The sequence below is a fragment of the Canis lupus genome, chromosome 6, assembly GCF_011100685.1.
Source record: "Canis lupus familiaris isolate Mischka breed German Shepherd chromosome 6, alternate assembly UU_Cfam_GSD_1.0, whole genome shotgun sequence".
Taxonomy (NCBI): Eukaryota; Metazoa; Chordata; class Mammalia; order Carnivora; family Canidae; genus Canis; species Canis lupus.
The window spans coordinates 55,193,167-55,214,591 of NC_049227.1; the positions used below are offsets into that span (position 1 = coordinate 55,193,167).

General features: G+C 47.3%; 1 protein-coding gene and 1 long non-coding RNA gene across 2 annotated transcripts; one reads left to right on the forward strand and one right to left on the reverse strand.

Moving 5' to 3' along the window:
* Positions 1–961: 961 nt before the first annotated feature.
* On the reverse strand, positions 962–1,761 carry LOC106558959. Its single transcript, XR_005361198.1, has 2 exons — positions 1,700–1,761; positions 962–1,094 (listed from the first exon to the last, which is right to left on the reverse strand). It is a non-coding gene; the product is annotated as an uncharacterized LOC106558959 (long non-coding RNA).
* An 8,342-nt stretch (positions 1,762–10,103) lies between these two features.
* F3 (coagulation factor III, tissue factor) lies at positions 10,104–21,047 on the forward strand. The gene is given in 6 exon segments (NM_001024640.1): positions 10,104–10,272; positions 11,245–11,356; positions 15,598–15,788; positions 17,829–18,007; positions 18,564–18,723; positions 20,061–21,047. Coding segments are annotated over 6 exon segments (879 nt in total). The 5' UTR covers positions 10,104–10,172; the 3' UTR covers positions 20,198–21,047.
* The last annotated feature ends 378 nt before the right edge of the window (positions 21,048–21,425 follow it).

Below are 21,425 nucleotides of genomic sequence, written 5' to 3' on the forward strand. Positions count from 1 at the left end.
GTTCAGGTCACACGGTCAGATTGACCCCTCCCTCTTACAAAAAACAAGAGTTCTCTTTATCTTCCCACGTAACTCCTGACATCACACCCGCTGTCTCACTCCACTCCGGCTGCCCCTGTGGCTTTTCTGTCCTGTGGGCGCCTTAATGATTACTGGAGCCTGAGTGTCAAACGATACAAATGTCCCCAGTGGGAGGGAGAAGAGTCTGTGATGATTTTTTCTGGGATCAGCTTCAGTCATGGGTCCTCAGATACCACTGACATTTTTCCAAGCTGCTTTATTTTTTTTTAAATTTTTTTCCCCAAGCTGCTTTTAAAGGTAGCGTGGAGATGACCACGTCCTGTAGCGTAGGACAGGCACAGAGATAGTAGTTCAGCTAAGAAAGGCCCCAGTTACCCAGGCACTGATGCCACCTGACCCATTTCCAGAGGCAGGCTCGGAGGTTGGCATGGGGCAACCCGCAGCAGGTTTGGGGAAGTGAGGGGCCACAGAGGAGCCGGGTCAGTGGTGGAGGTGGCCCCCGAATCCTGTGGGAGGGAGCGCAACTGCCTGAGCATCCCTTCTGGGCATCCAGGATTATCGTCACACAGACCAGGGGAAATGTGACTCTATGACAAGTTCCATCTTGAGCCTGGACACGTGTATCATGACGACAAATAGGATGTAAATTCACACGTGCGAGAAGGCATATGGAAAGTTACAGAGCAGTGGAAGTGATTCTAGATTAAACCAGTTCATCAGCTCGGTTATGGCATAAGCAAGAAGCGAATCAGAAGGGCCCTCCGAGCCTAAACTCTAGGTTATGAGACCTCTATTTCTTAGTGAAAGACAGGAATATGGAAGAGCCTTTGTTTCATGTTGGCGGGGGAGGCATTTGTAGGCTAGGGTGTCCTTTTTTTTTTTTGTCCTGCTGTGGTAAGGAAAAAGTCTGGATGTCAAATAACATTAAGGATTTAATGAATTGGAAACAAAGCAGAAGAAGGAGCCCTTTATTCTCAATTGAGGGCTGGTTTTGGCTTGGTCTTCTATTGGAAATTCCCCTTATTCCGAAGCCAGGAACTTTAGAGAGGTCCAGCTTCACAAGGCAGGAAACACTGGGGAAAAAGGAAATGGGCTTGACTCTGTGCAGTGGGAAATGTACCTCCTTAACGCTACCACTGTGGAGAGGTGGCACGGTGGTAGAGTGGTTGTGGAGGGCACCCTGGAGCTAACTGCCTGTGTTCAAATCCCAGCTTTGTCACCTCCCAGTTGTGCAACGCTGGGCGAGTTAATTAACCTCACTGGGCTTTGGGTTAACACAGGTGCACAAAATCCTACCTACCTCTCCCAGGATTGTTGTGAGGATGAAATAAGTTAATACCTAGAGAATGCTAGAATAGTATTTTCTGTTTATTTTTATAGGCTGCAAATAATAGAAATAGCTACAGAAAGCTGCTGAATGCTCCCAAATGATCTTTCGCTTTTCCACTGGCAGCATGTCATCAGCTAAGAAGAAATAAAAGGCTAAATGTAGAAAGAACAAGTTATTTTGCAGATTTCCTAGATTCTCAGAAAATGGCATCATGTCTGGAGAAAGGGGAACCCTTCGTATACTGTTGGTGGGAATGTCAGCGGGGGCAGCCACTCAGTATGGAGGTTCCTCAAAAAGTGGAAAATAGAGCAACCCCATGACGAAGCAATTGCACTACTAGGTACTTACCCCAAAGACATAAATGTAGTGATCCGAAGGGACCTCTGTACTCCAATGTTTATAGCAGCAATGTCCACAATATCCAAACTGTGGAAAGAGCCCAGATGTCCATTGATAGATGAATGGATAAAGAAGATGTGGGATATATAGATATGTCCCATGGAATATTACTCAGTCATCAAAAAAGAATAAAACCTAGCCATTTGCAATGATGTGGATGGAGCTAGAGGGTATTATGCTAAGTGGAAAAAAATCGGAGAAAGACAATTATCATATGATCTCACATGTATGTGGAATGTAAGAAACAAAACAGAGGATCATTAAGGGAAGGGATAGAAAAATAAAATAAGACAAAATCAGAGAGAGAGAAACAAACCACAACAGACTCTTAACCACAGGAAACAAACTGCTGATTGATAGGGGTGAGGGGTGGGGGGACGGGGTAACTGGGTGATGGACATTGAGGAGGGCATGTGATGTAATGAGCATTGGGTGTTAGATAACACTGAGGAATCACTGCCCTCTACCTCTGAAACTAATAGTACACTCTATGTTAATTAATTGAATTTAAATTAAAAAAATAAAAAGAAAATGGCATGATGTCAGGGCTATGGATGGTTGTTCCTACATTTGGCAAATATCTGACAGTAGCATCGAAGCATTGGAGGCACTGGCCTTCAGAGCGGCAAGAAGGCAGACACATTCCTGCCTGCATGATGCTTCACCAGAGCAGACAATGACGTCACAATTCACTTCAATCCGGGGCAAGGACTGTGGTAGGAGGAGGAGGATGGGATTCTGGCCACTGACCAGGCGAAAGGCTGGGCCTCCCCGGTACCCAGCACGTACCATAAACGCTCATGGGGTTAATGGACACAGCGCATATGGTGCTTTATTGTTTATCTCATGTTGTCCTTTATCTCATAATCTTCGGGGCAAGACTACATCTCCCAGCACCTGACATCATGCCTCGCACATTCGGGGATAGGGAGGCAGTGAGCAGCAACAAATGTTTGCTCGATTGATCTGCATGACTGAGAAAACCTAATGTGTCTCTTCCCTATTCAACGGCACAGATCTTTCTAGCTTGGACCAAAGAAGTGAGAAACTTGTCAAGATTGGTAGCCACGTTAATTTTAGGGGTTGGGTGTTGTAGCACCCATTAAAGTGACATGCATCACTGGTTTTCTGCTCACTCTTGGCTGCCATGACCTAAAGCTCTCTTTCTTACTAAAGCTCTCCTCCTTAGTGTTAGGGTCCCATTTGTCCTCCCTCATCTCTCTGAACCTTCCTCTACTTTTTCCCCTACATCATCTTCCTCCTCCAGTGATGTCCCAGTCTCAGTCCTAGGGCCACTGGTGGCCACAGTTTCTGTCTGACTGCTAACTTGATCCATCTGCTCCCTCCAAGAGCAGACGCACTCCCTGGCCCCAGGAGCGGACACACAGCCAGACCTGGTATTTCTCTGGCAACGGGGATTGGCTAACGAGAGGGCAAGTGCCCCAAACAGAGACAAAGTCCTTCTCCGGCATGATGGCTGGACCCCAAAGCAATGGAGCCTAGGGAATGTCACTCGGTGCCATTGGCTGTAACCAAACAATGCAAACAGAGTCCAGGAACAGATGCAAGTGGAGACCAGCTTCATGAGACATGGGAGAAAGAGCAGGCAAGAGCAAAAGAGAGAGCTGGTCTCAGAGGCCCTGGTTTCTATGGCCCTTCCACCGGACTACAAGCTTCCCAGACTCATAAACATATACACGCTCCTCCAACTGGAGCTAGGCTGACCAGGTCACTATGGATTTCTCATCACTCTAGACCTTCCATTGGAGACCTTGTCTACTTTGACATCTTTGACCAAGCCTCAAGGCCAATATCTCCCAATTTCTCGCTCTAGCCTCATCTCTTGGCAAGCCTTGGCGCCTCGTTTCCAACTCTTCATGCTGGGCATTTTTCCTAGAGGTCTATGGCCACCTCACCTTCAACATGTGTAAAATTCAATTTCTGAATGGCCAACTTTCTCTTCCAGGCTCCATTATGGCTGCCACCTTTCTCTGCCCCCAAGACCTCAGCCCTCTGCATCCTTCCTGCCCCCACCCACGGTCAGTCACTGAGTCCTGCAACTTCTTCCTTCACGCTGCTCCCCGCAGCCATCTGTCCTTTCTATTCCTCAGCCACTCTGCGGGTGAGGGGCCTAGGTTCCTGTTGCGCCCCCTGACTCAATTCTTCTGATGAACCATGACCAGAAGAATAAGCTTCTGAGGGTACTGTCTGCTGAGTCAAATCCAGACTCCTTGGTGGAGCCAACAGAGCTGCTCATGAGCCACTGTTCTAGCTTCTGACAACACTTGTCACCTGCAGGATCCCTAAACCCTCCACTCTGCTCACACAGGCCTCAGCCCTTGGCTCATCCTTCCTCTCCTCAGCCATTCCCCTGTGGTCCAGCTCAGACAGTGCTTTCCTCCAGGGAACCTTCTCTCATCACCCCCGTGGAAAGTAAGTTCTCCCTTTGGGGGTCCCAAATACCTTCTCTATCTTTATTTTTTTTTAAGATTTATTTATTTATTCATTCAGAGAGAGCGAGAGAGAGGCAGAGACACAGGCAGAGGGAGAAGCAGGCTCCATGCAGGAAGCCCGATGTGGGACTCGATCCCGGGTCCCCAGGATCACACCCCGGGCTGCAGGCAGCGCCAAACCGCTGTGCCACTGGGGCTGCCCCCTTCTCTGTCTTTAAACAAAGCTTTGTGGATGCGGAGGACACACTACGCGCCGGGCACTGGGCCAGGCTGGGATATTAGTAAAGATAAAGCAGCCTCTGCTGGCACAGAGCTCTCAAACTACTAGTGAGACGCATGACAACATGTCCCACTTCACTGACCCCCGCCTCCTCTGGTGGAAGCTGACACACTGGGCTCAGCTCTCCGACTAGCTGCAAGATATCTTAGCAAAAGGACTCCTACGAGAGTGCCTGGCGCATTGGCCTTCAGGACGTGTTTATTAGCCTGTATAAGGCAAGACCTTGGTGACAAATCCATCAAGGAGGTGTAAGACAAATGCTATTCTTTTTTTTTTTTTTTTTTTTTTTTTTTTTTAATTTTTATTTATTTATGATAGTAACAGAGAGACAGAGAGAGAGAGAGGCAGAGACACAGGCAGAGGGAGAAGCAGGCTCCATGTACCGGGAGCCCGACGTGGGATTCGATTCCGGGTCTCCAGGATCGCGCCCTGGGCCAAAGGCAGGCGCCAAACCGCTGCGCCACCCAGGGATCCCGACAAATGCTATTCTTAAAATCAAAGACCAGGCTCGAGACCAATTCGATCTGGACATTTCAACAGCTGTCTATGAAGCGTACCAAACTCGGAAAACCCAGTCCCTGGCAGGGTCCCACAAGCCCCCTCTGTAGCGTGTGTCCTGCTGCGCTCCCGACGCCAGGGAATCCGAGGCATTCCGTGGTCGGTTGGCAGCTGATTCAGATCTGAGATAGCGCAGTACAGAGAGGAGGGTGCTGGTTCACGGTGGCGATCGCCACCAGCCAACGTTACAAACATGCGTCCGGGGCAGACACAACCACCTTAGTCAGCAATCACTCCCCAGCCTGCAGGCTCTGCTGGAAGGAGGCGCGGGCGTCACAGGATGGAGCATCAGCCGGGAAAGGCGTGCTTAGGGGCTGCGATGTGAGAGCATCTGTGAACCAAGCCGGTTTATAAAATGTCGACAAATGAATCATCCAAAATGGAAATAAGGCCTCCAGGTATAAGTACTCTTAAACTGGTTATTTCACTAATTTGCAGTTACTTTTCATCTGAGGAAACCCACACATAGTTATCTTTCGCCTTTCCCTCGAGTTGACTTTCTGTATTGGGATTCACTTTTTTCCCATGTGCTGAACTTTGAAAGATCACCCCTACTTTCAAACTGATACAGTGCATGTATCACAAGCTTAATTTTCTGGGTTGAAGATACCTGTTTGATGGACTGACCATGATATGCCTAACCTTATATATATTTTTGGGGGCATGGAACAAAATTTATTAATAAATAACATTGCAAAACACTGACAGGAAGTCATTCAAGCAATTAAAATCAGGACAGTAAGTCAGGGTGCTGATATATTTAAGAGCAAAGGGACTCCTTGTTTTATCCTGTATATCCAAAGTCTAGAGAGAACTCTAGATATTCAAGTATTTACTGAATGAATGGACTTCTGTCCATCAAGTTAGTGCATATGTCAAGTATAAAGAGCTATAGAAATTGGGAATTAAGGGATGCTTACATAAAATGATACCAAATTAAAACTTTAAAATTATATGTGTTATATTCATGAGACCATACAGTAGTTTTCATTTTAAATGACTTTTAGTTACCAAAAGAATATCTACAACTTATGTTTATGATTATCTATTTTGTCAACATTGTATGTACAGAATAAGAATAATATTTACTGTCCATCATATTGGAAGTTGATAGACTGTTTGATAAGCCTTAGGTTTATAAAGAGAGTTTTGAGCTGAAAATACTAATTCTGCCTAAGGTTTGAACTGGAAACTTTTTCTCTAAAATTGTGCTTTTTAAAATACTGGCGCTTTGTGATAACTTATATGGTAAAGCTTCCTGTAAACTATTTTAGACAGCTAATAGAAATATTTTTGGATGACGAGGATAATAGATTTCATTGTACAGGCTCTCTATTATTTAATTTCGTTCTAAATGTTAAATGTTGAACTAGTATATAATTATTTTCATAAAATGCACAGTCATGACTGCCAATTTTTCCATGACTAACTATACCCTGCCAGATGTTTTTTAAGTTCTGCTAAGTCATATTTTCTTTTTCCAGAACTCTATGTTCCCACTCCTAAGTCCCTCTGGCCTCTTTTCATATGCTGCCTTTTACCTGAATTTGGCATAAAATGGATTGTATAAATTACTCTCAATCTTACCTATCATAAAGCTTAACCTAACCCGTTCCTGGGGAGATATAGATTTTTGTACAATTTATTCTAAAAAGTCATGAAGCCTTTCCATGCAAGAACAGCCTCATCATATGACCGACAATTTTCTGAATCACCCTAGCACCCAGCCTGTAAGAAAAATGCTAAATAGTTCCCAAACTTCCACATTTGTTTTCTTCCATTCAGCTACCTCTCCTCCTGCTTAGATTTCCTGGCTGTAGCAAGAATCATTAGTCACTACTTAGACAGCTGGAGCCTGCTGTCAAGGAATACCATGCAACCCATCATGGATTTGCATTTTCTTACCAATCTGAGCATTCTGGAACACTCACTGCCCAGCCACTAGACAGAAAAATTTCAATGACAAATTTCACCTCTTGAACACCACTGAAAATATTTGGCTGCATGCACAGTTCCAAAAAAAAAAAGTGTTCATTCAAATGTGCTGGTAATTGTGCAGAGGACTGAGAGATGTAAAGAAAAAAATCCAGTCCTTATTGCCCCACGGTGCTGTAGCGGGGGGAAGACAGATGACAAACACAGTTGAAATCAAGTGAAGTACTAGATAAAACCAAGTCAGTGCAGTTGGCGGGGGTAGAGAGAAATGGCTGCAACACTGCCCAGTCATCTCCAGACTCCTCAACAACCACAGTGCATCACCACTTGTGCAAAAACAAGGCGACCTCCCTTACATGTCTCCAGGCATGCACGCGTCAAGGAATGACCATCTGGATATTTCCACTGGAGAGCAGTGAATTCTCCAAACTCCAAGCATTTTTCTACACCTACTACAGAACATTGTCGAGTGCCCATAGATGAGTAGATTAATCAAGTAAGCTGGGGTTTAGGACCCAATCCTACTTGCATGTACTGGGAGTAGAAGAAAGCAAGCATGGTTGTGGAAGGAAAGTCCCTGAGGTCAGAAGACCACATAGATCTACATTGTGAGGCTCCTCATCCCTAGAAGGATGTCTGTGAGGTTCCCTCCAGCCCTCTGATACTCTAAGATCTAACCATAAAGGGACTGGTCAGGCCAGCCTGATTATCATTATGGCTTAGGAATGTTTCCCACTTCTAAGACTCTTCAAGATACATCAGGTAGGAGGGAGCTTTGGTTTACTGGAGGAGTTTAAAAAAAAAAAAAAAAGCTAAAGGTAGAGAATAATTTTAACAATCAATTTGTTTCTGTGCAATAATTATCAACAGTAAAACTTTAGGATGTACTCTTAACAGTGCCAAGCAGCGGAGATCTAGAAATCATCTGGCCACAGTGTGATAGATGGTGATAGCACAGAAATATTATCTATTCTAGCCAGTCTGCTTCCTCATCTTCTTGAAAATAGTGATGTTTTTTGGCATTTTTCAAACTTTGAAGAATGTAATTCTATATTTACTCAAAAACCCTATGCAGAAATCCAACCAATTCCTCTCTTCCTGGTCTGATAATTTTAGTGAATATGCAAAATATCTAATTTATTAGTGTTTAAGGCACTTTTTGTATCACCATCTAACATTAAACATATTTTTCTCACAGAATTGCTTATCTTGACATCACTTAAAGCCCTTTGCGACTTCAGGAGGGTCAGTGGCTCTAAATAGAACCAATTACCCTGTAGACAGAGTAATCAATTCCCTGGGTCTTGGAGAGCAAGTGTAACATTTTCTCTACATACCTTCAACTCCAGGGCAAAGAATCATATCCCAGGCTGGGCTAAAGATCTGTTAGGGAAAATGACTCAGGCAGGGGGCCTACAAAAAGGAGGTTTGCATGGTCTCGTTTTGCAAATAGAAATTTTGTGGGTTTTAGAGCCAGGAGAGAGCTCAAAGAGGAAACCAGCAAGTGTAGTTTTCAGCTTCCAGGAAAGATGGACAAGAGCTAAACCTGGATGTGCTATTTCAGCTCAGGCACAGGGAGAAAACAAAGATTTTGCAGGGTTTTATTTCTTTTAAAATGAGGTATTGCTATGGCTCAACAGGCTATATGGAAATGCATATGTAGTATGCACCAGAATGCAAGGCTGACTTCCCTAGAAAAAGGTGGGAGACTCCACTCCTGTCCCCATATCTCTCCAGTCTGTCCTGGTAATAATAAAGGAATGATGGCAAGTGCTCTGACAAGACCTTGTACAATGCCACCTAATAGAATAAAGAGTTAACGTTCTCTTGCCTGACAATTTTACAGGAAAGCCCAGAAGAGGAAGCCAGAAATAGATCCAAAAAAACCAATGCATAGGACTAACAACAACAAAAAGTCTGATGACATTTTTAAATTTCATTTTTGGTTTCCCTACATTTGGGCGGAACTAACTCAAATCCCACGAATGTCTTCTTCAGTGTGAGAACAATCCTTTCTGGAACCACAAGGCTGCAGATGTCATGCTGGAAATCTCCCAAGGGCAAACCGCCCAGACTGGGGCAGCTCTTCCTCGGTCACTACCTGGAGTTGGGCAGGGCTGAGCCTGGGCTACCGACCTTCAGACACCTGCCGAGGGCCCCGCCAGGTGGGAGGCCAAGTACCTCTGACCTCACCGCCCCCCCCCCCCGCCCCGGCCCCCGCCCCCGCCTGCAGATTCCGAGGCCAGGACGATGCCCCCCACCCCCCCACCCCCCCCCCCCCGCGCCGCAGCCAGCCCAGAGCCCCAGCTGCCCTTCCCCTGGGGAGTGCGGGGGCGGGGGGGGGGGCGGCCCACGGCACCTAACCTGCGCTGGGGGAGGAGAATGCCCGCCCTCCTCTTCGGGAACTCCTCCCAGAGCACCCTGCTGTCTTCCCCCCCCACCCGCCCCTCCCGCCCCTCCCACCGGCCTGGGGGACCTGGGGGGCGGGGGGGCTGGAGACCTGGGGACCTGGGGGCTGGGGGACCTGGGGGGCCATGGGGAACCTGGGGGCCGGAGGACCTGGGGACCTGGGGACCTGGGGGCCGGAGACCTGGGGACCTGGAGACCTGGGGGCTGGAGACCTGGGGACCTGGAGACCTGGGGGCTGGAGACCTGGGGACCTGGGGACCTGGGGGCCGGGGGGCCGGGGGGCCAGAGGACAGGGACCTGGAGACCTGGGGGCCGGGGGGCCGGAGGACGGGGACCTGGAGACCTGGGGGCCGGGATACCTGGGGACCTGGGGGCCGGGGACCACCGGGTTCCCCGCCGCACCTGGAGCCGCGGGAGCCGAAGGGAAGCCTGGCCTCGGCGGCGCGGTTGAATCACGCGTGAATCACCTTCGGAGTTTCCCCCGGGGGCGGGGCCGGGGTGGGGACCGGCGGGGCCGCCCACCGCGAGGGCCAGTGACCCGGCGGGGGGCGGGGGGCGGGGGCGGGGCGGAGCGCGGGGGCGGGGCGGGCGGGGGCGGGCGGGGGCCGGCGGAGCGGCGGGCGGCCCGAGGCTCCTTAAAGCGCGCCGGGCGCGGGCTCCCCCAGACTCGGGGCTCCCCGCGCCCCTCCCGCCGACACCCGCTGCCCCGCGGCGCTCCAGCCCGACCTCCGCAGGCCTCGGGGCGCGACGCCGTCCTGCCAGCGAGCGAGCGAGCGCCCGCCGGGCCATGAAGACCCGCGCCCGCCCCCGGGGGCCGCGCGCCGAGGCTGCCGCCGCTCGGCTGCTCCTGCTCGCCTGGGCCCTCCTGCAGGTGGCCGGGGCCTCAGGTGAGTGGCGCCCCGCCCGGGGCAGGGGGCGCGCGAGCTGCCCGCAGGTGCCCGCAGGTGCCCGCAGGTGCCCGCCGCGGCGCTCTCAGCCCCCGGGCTCGCGTTACGGGCGGGGAAGGTGACCGCGACCTTGGAGGTGATGGACGGAGACCTGCCCCGCCCGGGGCAGCGCGCCGTGCTGCTGTGGCCCTTCGCTGCACGTGCACCTTCCGTGATGAGGAGCGGCCCTCGTGGGCTCTTCTAGAACGTCTTTGTTTTAGAGCGGGTTAGAGGCGACCCCTGTTGCAAAAGTGCGCGCTCGGGCCGGGGCGCAGCGCAGGTGGTGCAGGCTCCTAGGCCGGCTCGGCCCGCGGGCACCGCGGGGACTGTGACCGGCGGGGCCGAGCCGCACAGCATCCCACCGGGACCCAGGGACCAGCCGGCCGTGCGACAGGCCTCGCTGCGGCTTGGCTGCCCGAAAGCTTCCGTAGAGCGACGTGTTACAAAGAAAATGGACAAAGTCAAGATTTGGCTGGCTTACGGTTTGCAGCCCTAACCTCTCTCACACGTGTAGGGTCTGCCTTTTTCCAGAACTTACCCCAGCCCTCCTTCCCCGGCCTTCCCCGGTGAGGCCACACTCACTGGGCTGGCCTTAGACTTTCCCGGAGGCTGCCGGCTCCTGAGCTGTGCTTCTAGGTCGGATTACATCAGGGCTTCCCGCCTATGGATGATTTCAAACAAGGACTTGGATGGAGATCCTTGCCTGTTTTTTGTTTGTTTTGTTTTCTGTTGGTTTTTTTTAGATTGCAAGGTCGATCTTGCCATGAGGAAATTCAGAGAATTTAATTCCGAAAATTAAGAAAAACGTAGTTTTGCAGTTAGAAAAAAAAATGAGGTTTATGGTGATGTTGGGGGAGTGAGATGTTTTATACCATCAACATGTAATCATGTGCTGAGTTCATTTAATAATAGTTGTTTCTCTATTGTTTAAAGGCACTGCAGATGTAGTCGTAGCATATAATTTAACTTGGAAATCAACTAATTTCAAGACAATTTTGGAGTGGGAACCCAAACCCATCAATCATGTCTACACTGTTCAGATAAGGTAAGCTAGGTACAAAAAAAAAAAAAAAAGAAAAATCAGGTTTTTGATGTTTCCACTTCCCTGTGCTGAATACAAATGTCTTTAAAACGGATTAATAGATGAGAGTATTTAACAGGTGACAAAGAGGGCATTCGTGGTAATTTGCTGGCCAGAGCCATACTCTAGGAAGCCTGCAACATTGCCACAACTTAAACTGATAGAATGTTTTACTTGGTTTTTAGAGGTGATGGGAAAATTCGTAAGTGGAGTCCCAGCTGGGTGTCGGTGAACCTTCCAGAGCAGTCTGTGGCAGCATTGGAAGATCGTGTTCTTAATCGATGCTAACCAACCCCATGTCTTTTTCCTGGTTAACTGTCTAGACAGTGAGCCAGATCTAACATGGTGCGGAGGGAGCAGGGAGGAGTACAAATGTATACATTGCCCTAAAGCAGTGTTTGATTCACTAATCTTTGGACCCGGAGTCCAATTCAGTTGCATACATGATCTCGGAGGAGATCAAATTTGTGACTCACTAAGCCCCGAAGAAATACTCCTCATCCATCCTCCTCTCCGACTGACAGCTCTCCCAGGAGCTGGTGATTGGGCATTTTCGGTCTGAATGTCAGTCGTGTGCCACCTGTCTTCCTTGACGGTTTTCCCCATAGTCTTGGTGAGTTTCTGGTTTCTGGGATGTTCTAGGAGGCTTGCTAGAGACCTTATAAAACAGAGAAGAGCTGCTGTGGAAATGAACACTAATTAAAGGCACAGTAGAGTCACTGGCTAAAAATTCAAGGTGTTTTGCTGTTTTGTTTCAGCTTGTGTCAAGCCTTTTATATACTATTAGGAACATAACTCCTAAGTACGAGTGGGTCTTTTAGGTGCATGTCCTTGTTTTTCAAAACGAACTTCATGACGACTCTTGATAAACGGGGAGGAGAATTTGTGTGTTTGTGTGCATTCATGTATAGATAGAGTTTCACACAGGAGTTTCATAACCCCCAGGTAATAATTATGCTTATTGTCAAACTTGTCCATTCAGATTCCACTAATTGAGAATTAGTAATTAATTCCTCTGATGCAGAACTGAAATTTACCTTAGTAAAACATCTTCCTTCTGGATAATGAAAATATGACTTCCGGAGGAATGCTTATTCCTAAATATACGCAATCTTATGTTTGGTGAATACGTGGCAACATTTATGACCGATCTGATTTTTAAACATAAGCCTCTGTGAACTCTAAGTTCTCAGACTTTCCAAGGCTGCCGCTATTACAGTGAACACGTGCCCTGATGTGCACACATCCTAGCAGAGCTGCAGTTTGGAGGGGCCTGCAGATGGGGATGAGGGGTTCCTGCCAAGAGCCTGACCTCCCACACTCCTACCTCCTGCACTAGAGAACCTGTGGGCAGTTCTGCACCCCTGCCCTGCAGGAAACTGGCACTCTTCTTCAGCCTCCCTATGGGTAAATACAATTCTTGGGTGAAAAGGACCATGGCAATCTTATTAGGGAAGAGGAAACTTGCCCGGGGAAGGTGAGGGATTTATTCGTGACTGCCCTGGTAGTGAGTGCCCAGCCAGGTCTGGAACTAGGGTCTTCCCATCACCTGCTTTGGTGGGTCTGCCCCAGTCTGATGTGAGGCCCCAAAGCTGGGAGGAGGAAGGAAGGCCATCCCCACTGCGTCTCCTCTGTGGGCTTCTTCCCTCCTGGTTTTCCGACCCTAGAGAAACCTTTTTAACCTGCTGCTCTTCTTCACACATCCACACTCACTACCAGCCTGTCTCCACCCACAGGGCGCCACTGCTCTGCCTGGAGCCCCTGCTTGGAGCGCCAACTGCCTTCTTCCCCCGTGGAAAGTTTTCAGTGGTAGTTGGGAAGTGCTATTGGCTCTTAGCACCCAAACATCACCTGTAACACAGATTCTATGGAAATGTTCTGAATTCTTTAAGTAAACTTCCAAAGCTTCTAGAAAACAACCTGCTCCTAAATTGGTGAATCTGGCTTCTGCTGGAATTTCTTAGTAATTCAAGTGGCACATTTATTATTTCCAAATTAGGAGGTTTTGCAGTACCTAGAGGAAGCTTGAAGCCTTTTAAAATGTTGATGCTGACAATTGCATTTAGAGGAATTTGGTACAGAACTGCCCCCTTCATTACCTGTTCACAGGACTTGACTACTTGAGGGGACCTAGGTGCTTGTGCTAACTTTCACCAGTGAAAGTTAGCTGTGATTTCTATGTGTGAGCTGGGAGGAACCGAATACCTATCTCAGATGGAATGCGGCCACAGAGCCCAGCAGGCTTTCCCCTGTTAATCTGAACAACATGTGTGCCATAGCGATAGAGAAGACGCGTCATGTTCTCACTCACTTTTTAGAATAGAAGTGATATAAATATTAAAGATGCATTTTGGTCATTCTGGGATTAAGAAAGCCTCTCTTATCACAGAAAGTCAGAGAAATCTAAGAAAGGCAAGGTATTTCTCTATCAGTCTCAGTTTGTGAATTTTAGAACAAAGAGTGTAGTTGCCTATACACCCTCACCCACGATAATTTAGTTCAGATTTTCTACAATATGTACTTACGGCTCTTACGTGTGAACTGAGACAGTTGAATCCATATGGCAGCTCATTTTCCCCAATTCAACCCGAAAGTGCAAACCACCTAGCAATCAGCAAGGTCTGGCTATGTGGGCCCCCTGTTAAGCCCTGCTGCTTAAGGGGGGGAGCGCACAAGGGATGGACCCCGGTACCAAGTTCGAAGTAAGTGCTTCAGTGGAGCTATGGGCACAGGGAAGGGAGAGGCCAATTCTGAGAAAGAAGATCTGGAGATTCCTGGAGAAAGTGGGATTGGAGCATGGTCTTGAATGATGGGCAGGGCTCTCTGGTGGTCTGCGATGCTGAAGGAAAGAGCAGTGTGGCTGTCAATTTATGTGGGACAGAAACGTATGGATTCAGTGGCAGGGACACTCATCTACAGACGTTTTGGTCCTTTAGTTTCATGGTTAGCGGTTCCTTAAACTGTTTCTTCTTCAATGATGTCTCTCAAAAGAAAGATCTGCCTTAGCCTCTTTGTCTCTCGGACTGTTAGATCCCACCTGTATTGTTACGTGATCATCTTTGGTGGGCTGTATTCGCATCCAGCAGAAGTGAGGGAGGCAGGCAGCATAATGAGACAGACAGACTCAGCTCTCACCTCATTAGCTCCGTGACCTTGTACAAGTTACTTAGTGGTTCTGAGCCTGTGTGAAAAAGATCCAATAACTTCTTGGAAGGATTATAGCAAATGAAGTAACCTGTGTAAAGGGCTCTGTATAGTAGCCAGCATATAGTAGATTCAGTGATAAATAACCACACTAATCACGATCACTAATCACGATTATCAAATGTAATATATGGAATGTATTATTTATGTAGATTCCATTATTACTACATTGACTATGTTCCACATAGAATATAGAATGTGATAAAAACATGTTGAAATAGGGGCTCTTGGGTGGCTCAGTCAGTTGAGCATCCAACGCTTAATTTTAGCTCAGGTCATGATCTCCAGGACATGAGATCGTGCCCCACATCGGGCTCCTCGCTTGGTGTGGAGTCTGTTTGGGATTCTCTCCCTCTCCCTCTGCCCCTACCCCGAATCATACTCATACTCTCTGTCCCTCTAAGTAAAATCTTAAAAAAAATAAGTGTGTAAGAGTGTTATAATAAGTAGACTATAGCAAATAATTGGGTCTTGATGGAAAATTGCTCTCTCTCCCATGTAACCATAACGAATTGTTTACATTTTAAGAAAGATATCTGGGGGGTCTGGGGGGCTCAGTCAGTTGCGCTTCTGCCTTGGGCTCAGGTCACAGTCTTGGGGTCTTCCTGCTCAGCAGGGAGCCTACCTCTCCCTCTCCTTCTGCCCCTTCCCCTGCTTGTTCTTTCTCTCTCTGAAATCAGTAACATCTTAAAAAAAAGGTATTTAACAAATGGTCGAGAGCACAGACCCAAGCAGGCAAACTGCTGGCTGGCTCAGAGTCCTGCTGTGTGACTTTGAGCTGGTCACCCATTGTCACCTTGCCTTATCTATGAAAACCGAGTAATTACAGAGCCATTCCCGGCTTGCTGTGAAGACTCAGACACCCCCAGAGTGCTCAGCATAGCAAATGCCCGTGCAGACTGCGTGTGGGTGCTGTTAGCATAACACAGTGCCACAGCCAGAGAGCAATCTGCCTCCGATGCAAATCATGATGTTTCATGCCTCTTCCTTCCTTCCTTTAGCCCTAGACTAGGAAATTGGAAAAGCAAATGCTTCTACACCACAGACACGGAGTGTGACCTCACCGATGAAATTGTGAATGACGTGCATCAGACATACCAGGCACGGGTCTTTTCCTACCCAGCTGATGCCACTGACTACTCTGGGGAGCCTCCATTTACAAACTCCCCAGAGTTCATACCTTACATAGAGAGTAAGTACTCTTTGTAATAACCTTGCATTCTTGGTCTGAATATTTTTGTGACTCTTAGGGCCTATTACATAAAGAAAACACATGCTCTTTCTCAGAAATTGGTAAATGCCACAGCCCTCTTGGCTCATTCCTGCTGCATGGTAGGAGGTTCACAGAACGTAAACTGTGCAGTTGCTAACGGTGACCCGGAGTAACCTTCTCCAGCCGTCTGTCCCCAGGCCCTCCCAGGAACTGGCTGCATGAGGGGCAGGGGGGTAGGAATCCACCAAAGCCGGAGAGTCAGCATTGCCCCCACGGATATCTAGGAGCTTCTGTATTACAGACGCACATAAATCTCCTGAATATTCTCTTCCATCTTGAGCCCAGAAGTCCCAGGTTAGGGTTTCCACAGTCACAAATCTGTGGGGTAGGTCCAGTCTCCCTCTAAGTCCACGATCAGGCTTGCCGGCCTCTTCAAATCACCTGACCACGCTCGGAGTCCCGTGACGCCGTGATGTGCCCACACTTGCCTGGCCAGCCCCCGGCCTGCCTCCTTCATGCTGGCTTTGAAAATGAGGAATGCTTCCCTCCCTAACCTTCGCCCCAGTAAGCTGACTTTAGCATCTAGAAAGGGAATGCAGAGGACTCCTGCCAAGTGGATTTAAATGTGAGGTTTTTTTCTGGCCTGGACAATGGTTCTGAACTAGGTATTTTTAACAAATGTAGCACGTTAAGAAGAGTGAAATCAGCTGCTCTTTTCAGAAGAGAACGAAAGGTTGGAATGAAAGTGTGTGAATGAAAGTTTGATCAGTGCTTAGTCCTTACCCTCTGGGGGCCACTGAGAGAGCACCTTTCTCCGGGCAGGGGGGAGAGGCCCGGCGCCGTCCGCCACCTTTCCCCTCCACCGTCTACTTTGAGGGGTGGAAATAGGAAGCAGCCTAACCCCATGTAAATCCGTCTGCCTTCCCTGAGCCCCTGTGGGCCAGAGCCTGTCTTCACACTCCTCTGTGGCCTTCACTTGTGTGTCTCCCGTGGCACTCAGCCACCCTCAGGGACCGTGCAGGATTGGTGATACTCACACCCGCTTTGGTCGTATCCTCAGGAGTTCCTTTTATAGTTCTTGAGGTTTTTGTAAGCCATTTCAAATCCTTTCGTGGTGTAAGACAAAATATTTTATATAGTAATTTTGCATGTGCTCTCATCACACACACACACACACACACACACATTTGTGTGTAATTCATGTTGAGCTACTGGGATTTAATCTACTGTCATGTGGCCTAAGCACAGCAGACGACTGAGCCATTGCAGAGACCCAGTGGTTCTTGAGGTACCAAGGGCACAGCCCAGTCTTTCCCACATCCCCTAATTTATTGTATCTAAAATATGGAATCTCATACAACTGTATTGTTTAATATGACAGCCACTAACCACATGTGGCTCTGGAGCACTTGAACTATGGCTGAGGCTATATACGTATAAAATATATAGTGGATTTTGAAAAATATCTCCAAAAATTTTTATATGGATTACATGTTAAATGATAATATTTTGCTATTTGAGGTTAAACAAAATGTATTATTAAAAGTAATTTCAGGGCAGCCTGGGTAGCTCAGCGGTTTAGCGCCACCTTCAGCCCAGGGTGTGATCCTAGAGTCCCACATCGGGCTCCCTGCATGGAGCCTGCTTCTCCCTCTGCCTTTGTCTCTGCCTCTCTCTCTCTCTCTCTCTCTCTCTCTGTGTGTATTCTCATGAATAAATAAATAAAATATTTTTAAAATAAAAATAAAATAAAATAAATAATATAAAAGTAATTTCAGCTGTTCCTCTTTACATTTTCTAACGTGACTACAAGGAAATTTAAAATTCCGTCTATGGCTCTGTTTTATGTGCCCTGGGAAGCCTCGGGGTTTGGCTCGGGAGCCACTTAGCTTACTACTGCTAAGTGAGCTGATTCGATGCAGAGGTTCACGAGGGATGACCGGGTTGTCTTGGGGACTAATGGAATTCTACTTGGCATAGAATTTTTGGTTCCATCAGAGCTCATTTTCTATGTTGTAGCAAAGCTCGGACAGCCAACAATTCAGAGTTTCAAACAAGTTGGCACAGAACTGAATGTGATCGTACAAGATGCACGCACTTTGGTCAAGGTGAACGGCACATTTCTAAGCCTCCGGGATGTTTTCGGCAAGGACTTAAGTTACACACTTTATTACTGGAAAGCTTCAAGTACAGGAAAGGTGAGGATTCTTTCATTTGCTTTTATGACTTGTTTTAAATTGTGGATCTCTGACTTTACAGCCCACTTCCTCCCTCAATTCAAAAATGCCAGAATGGGGTGGGTGAGAGGGCAGCGTGGTGGTGGGGCGGGGGGCGGGGGGCACTACCTGTGACGGGGTGCGGCCCCTCCGATACTCAGGCTCCTCCGCCAAGGACTGAACTGGGTCATCTCTAAGGCTCCTGCCGGCTCTCCCATTCCTTCCTCTCTGGAGGGTCCTGGAGACAAAATCGGTTTTCCATTCAATGATGAAATGTTTCTTTCCTTTTTTCCTTTATTGCAAATATCTTCTTCCAATTTAGGAGCTAAATTGGGCTGGATGTGCCTAAATTGGATATTTTTGGTCTTGGAAGAAGCATCCGTAGCAGTTAGCAGGGGGAACAGATCAGCCAAGTCACTTCTAATCCTTTATATGTCAGGTGTGTCCCTGCAGGCTTTTACCTTCACAATGACTTAGCAAAGGGGAAGGAATTCACTCTGAGCCCAGGCTGAATTAAGAACTCTTCGTCTTTTAACAGAAAACAGCCAAGACAAACACTAATGAGTTTTTGATTGATGTGGATGAAGGACAAAACTACTGTTTCAGTGTTCAAGCAGGGATTCCATCACGGAAAGCTAACCAAAAGAGTCCAGAAAGTCCCATTGAGTGCACCAGCCACGAGAAAGGTATGTTCAGAGGTGAGTGGCTCTACCATCATTCATCTGGGAGGCATGGATACCTTCCGGAACATCGGCTCCACCCTCAGAACCAGGGTGTACTTTTGTTCAGGGAGAAACAGCCTTGTTTTTGTTGTTGTTGTTTGTGTTGTGTTGTTGGGGGGTACTCTTACAATTTTAGGCATTTGGAAATGTTTCTGTGTCATTCCCTTGTCTTAGCTAGTGTTTTCTTGAGCACCTATCCTGGGCCAAGCCCTCGGCTGAGCACTGGACACATGGTGCATGTTCAGGATTTAGCATTAAATCACAGATTTCTCTGGATATTTTTTCATACTTAAATTCTGATCCTGGGAGTTATGGGGGAGTTTCTGGACCAGCTGTAGCAGCACCGAATAGACATTTGTGGGGATCCACCATGGGCTGTTGTCACAGAAGACAGAAAGTCTAACCCCTGAAGGGAAGAGATTGAGTGTATCAGATATACCCTCGCCCACATGTGTGCACACTCGGGGCCCAGGCCCCTTGTGAGGAGTGATTCCTACCTGGATATGCTGCAGGGGCTCAGATTCATCCAGTGAAGCTGAAAGCCTGAGTCTCCCTCCGGGCTTTATAAGCAAAGTACTCTGAGGACATCCAGGGAACAAAAGAGTCCCCGGATAACTCCATGCTGAGACAAGATTTGAAAATTTAAAAACACTTTTAGATAAATTCTCTCCTATTGGTTGACTGTGATGGCTCTACTTCTGGTCCTGCACCCCTTTGGGCCATCGGAGCCACAGTCCTCACAGCCGTCTCCCTCAAGCCAACTGGAGCTCCACTGCCTGTCTCCACACACACCCAGATCACTGCCTCCCTTGCCTCTTCACCATCTACTGAAATGTGTCCTTGAGAACCATTTCAAATGCCACCTCCACCAGGAAGCCTTCTTGGCACCCCAACCAACCATCATCTCTCCTTCACCTGAACCCTGCTAGCACTCAGTGCCTCGCTGTTTGCACTGATCCTTGGTCTTCTACCGTATTATCATCCTGGCCACCAAACGCAGCATTATTTTTAGCCACTTGCTCTAACAGCTGTTCCTGCTCCCATTTACATGTACCATTTCCAGGCTGTGAACATTATCCAGTTTATTAAATAGCCCATTAAATGATTTTCACCACTGTCAACTGCCCTTAAACATCTAGGCTTTGGCCAATTCTTTCCTAATCAAAGTCTGTTGTGTTGGAAAGAGTGGAAGGAAGGAAATTTTAAATTAAGCTAAAGCAGGCTAGTGTAATTTGGGGTTGTGCTCTCAGTTTTGCCCACTGATAAAGGGGAAGCTCTCAAAGTTGAAGTTGACTCTACCTTTTGTTTTTCAGAAATGTTCCTCGTCATTGGAATTGTGGTGCTCGTGGTCATCATCTTCACCATCATCCTGTCTGTGTCTCTGTACAAGTGCAGGAAGGTGCGAGCAAGGCAAAGCGGGAAGGAGAGCACCCCACTCAATGCTGCATAAAGAAGGTGCCCTTGGAGCTGCCAACTGCGACAAAGTTTATGTTGCACTGTGACCAAGAACTTTTTAGAGAATAGAATATATAGAAACACAAATGAGTATTTTGGAGCCCGGAGACAGCTTGGGCTCACAGAAAGCTCTTTATGGGACCTGTTCTCATGATTAGCATTCTGGTTTCGGCAGCAGCATTAGACACTTTGGAATGTAATGAACGTACAACCCAGTCCAAGTTTTTAAAATTTCTATTTTAACACTATGGTACTTTTTGCACATACCATGTTTTAGAATGTATATTCTGCACCCCAAATGAAACCAGGTTGTCTAATCAAAAACAAATGAACAAAAGGTTTAAGAAATCCTGGGTAGGTGTTTGGAAAACTTTTGAGGTGACTTCAAATCATGTGGGAGAGTAAAATGGAAATTGGGTGGACTCTTCTAACATATAACATTGTTTTGTGATATATGGTATTTAGGCTTCTTCTTTTTTGAGTTCTTTTGGAGGTTCAAAACAATTGGCAAACTTTGAATGTGTTCAATGCAGAAGACTTCTGTTTTGAGGCACATTTCCTAAAGTGCCTTACAGTTTAGCACTTTAACTGACTCAGATGCTGTGGATTAAGCACTTGACAGCTAACTCTATTTTTATAAGACTACTATACACACACCATATAGAGGTGATGATTTACGGTACTACAAGCTTTTATGGTCCATATTGTATATATTTATATAATTTTATAAAAGGTTTTATACGTGGGGATTTTCTATTTATAGAAGTAATATTGTTCTGTTTGTATATATTGAGATAATTTATTTAATATACTTTTATATATAAATAAAGGTGACTGGGAATTGTGACTATCGTATTTATTATATCTTCCATTTTGTTATTTATGGTTTGGTCTTTGTATTAGTTGGCCCTGCTGCAGGAACAAATGACCCAAAAACTCTCAGTGGCTCCCCACCACATTATCTTGAATTCTCACTTACATTAGTTTGATGACTGCGAGTTGACTGCAAGTCTTCTTAATTATGTTCTCATTCTAGGACCCAAACCAAAGGGGAAGACTCTTTGGGTCAGGGCAGAAGGAAAAGCAAATAACTAGTCACAATGGCAGCCATGCCTTCAAGCTTTGAGACACCTCTTAAAACTTCTGCTCACATGCCACTGTCCTGGGCAAGACACCCTGACCACGCGTGACAATATTCTGCCTACAGGGAGGCACCACCAGTC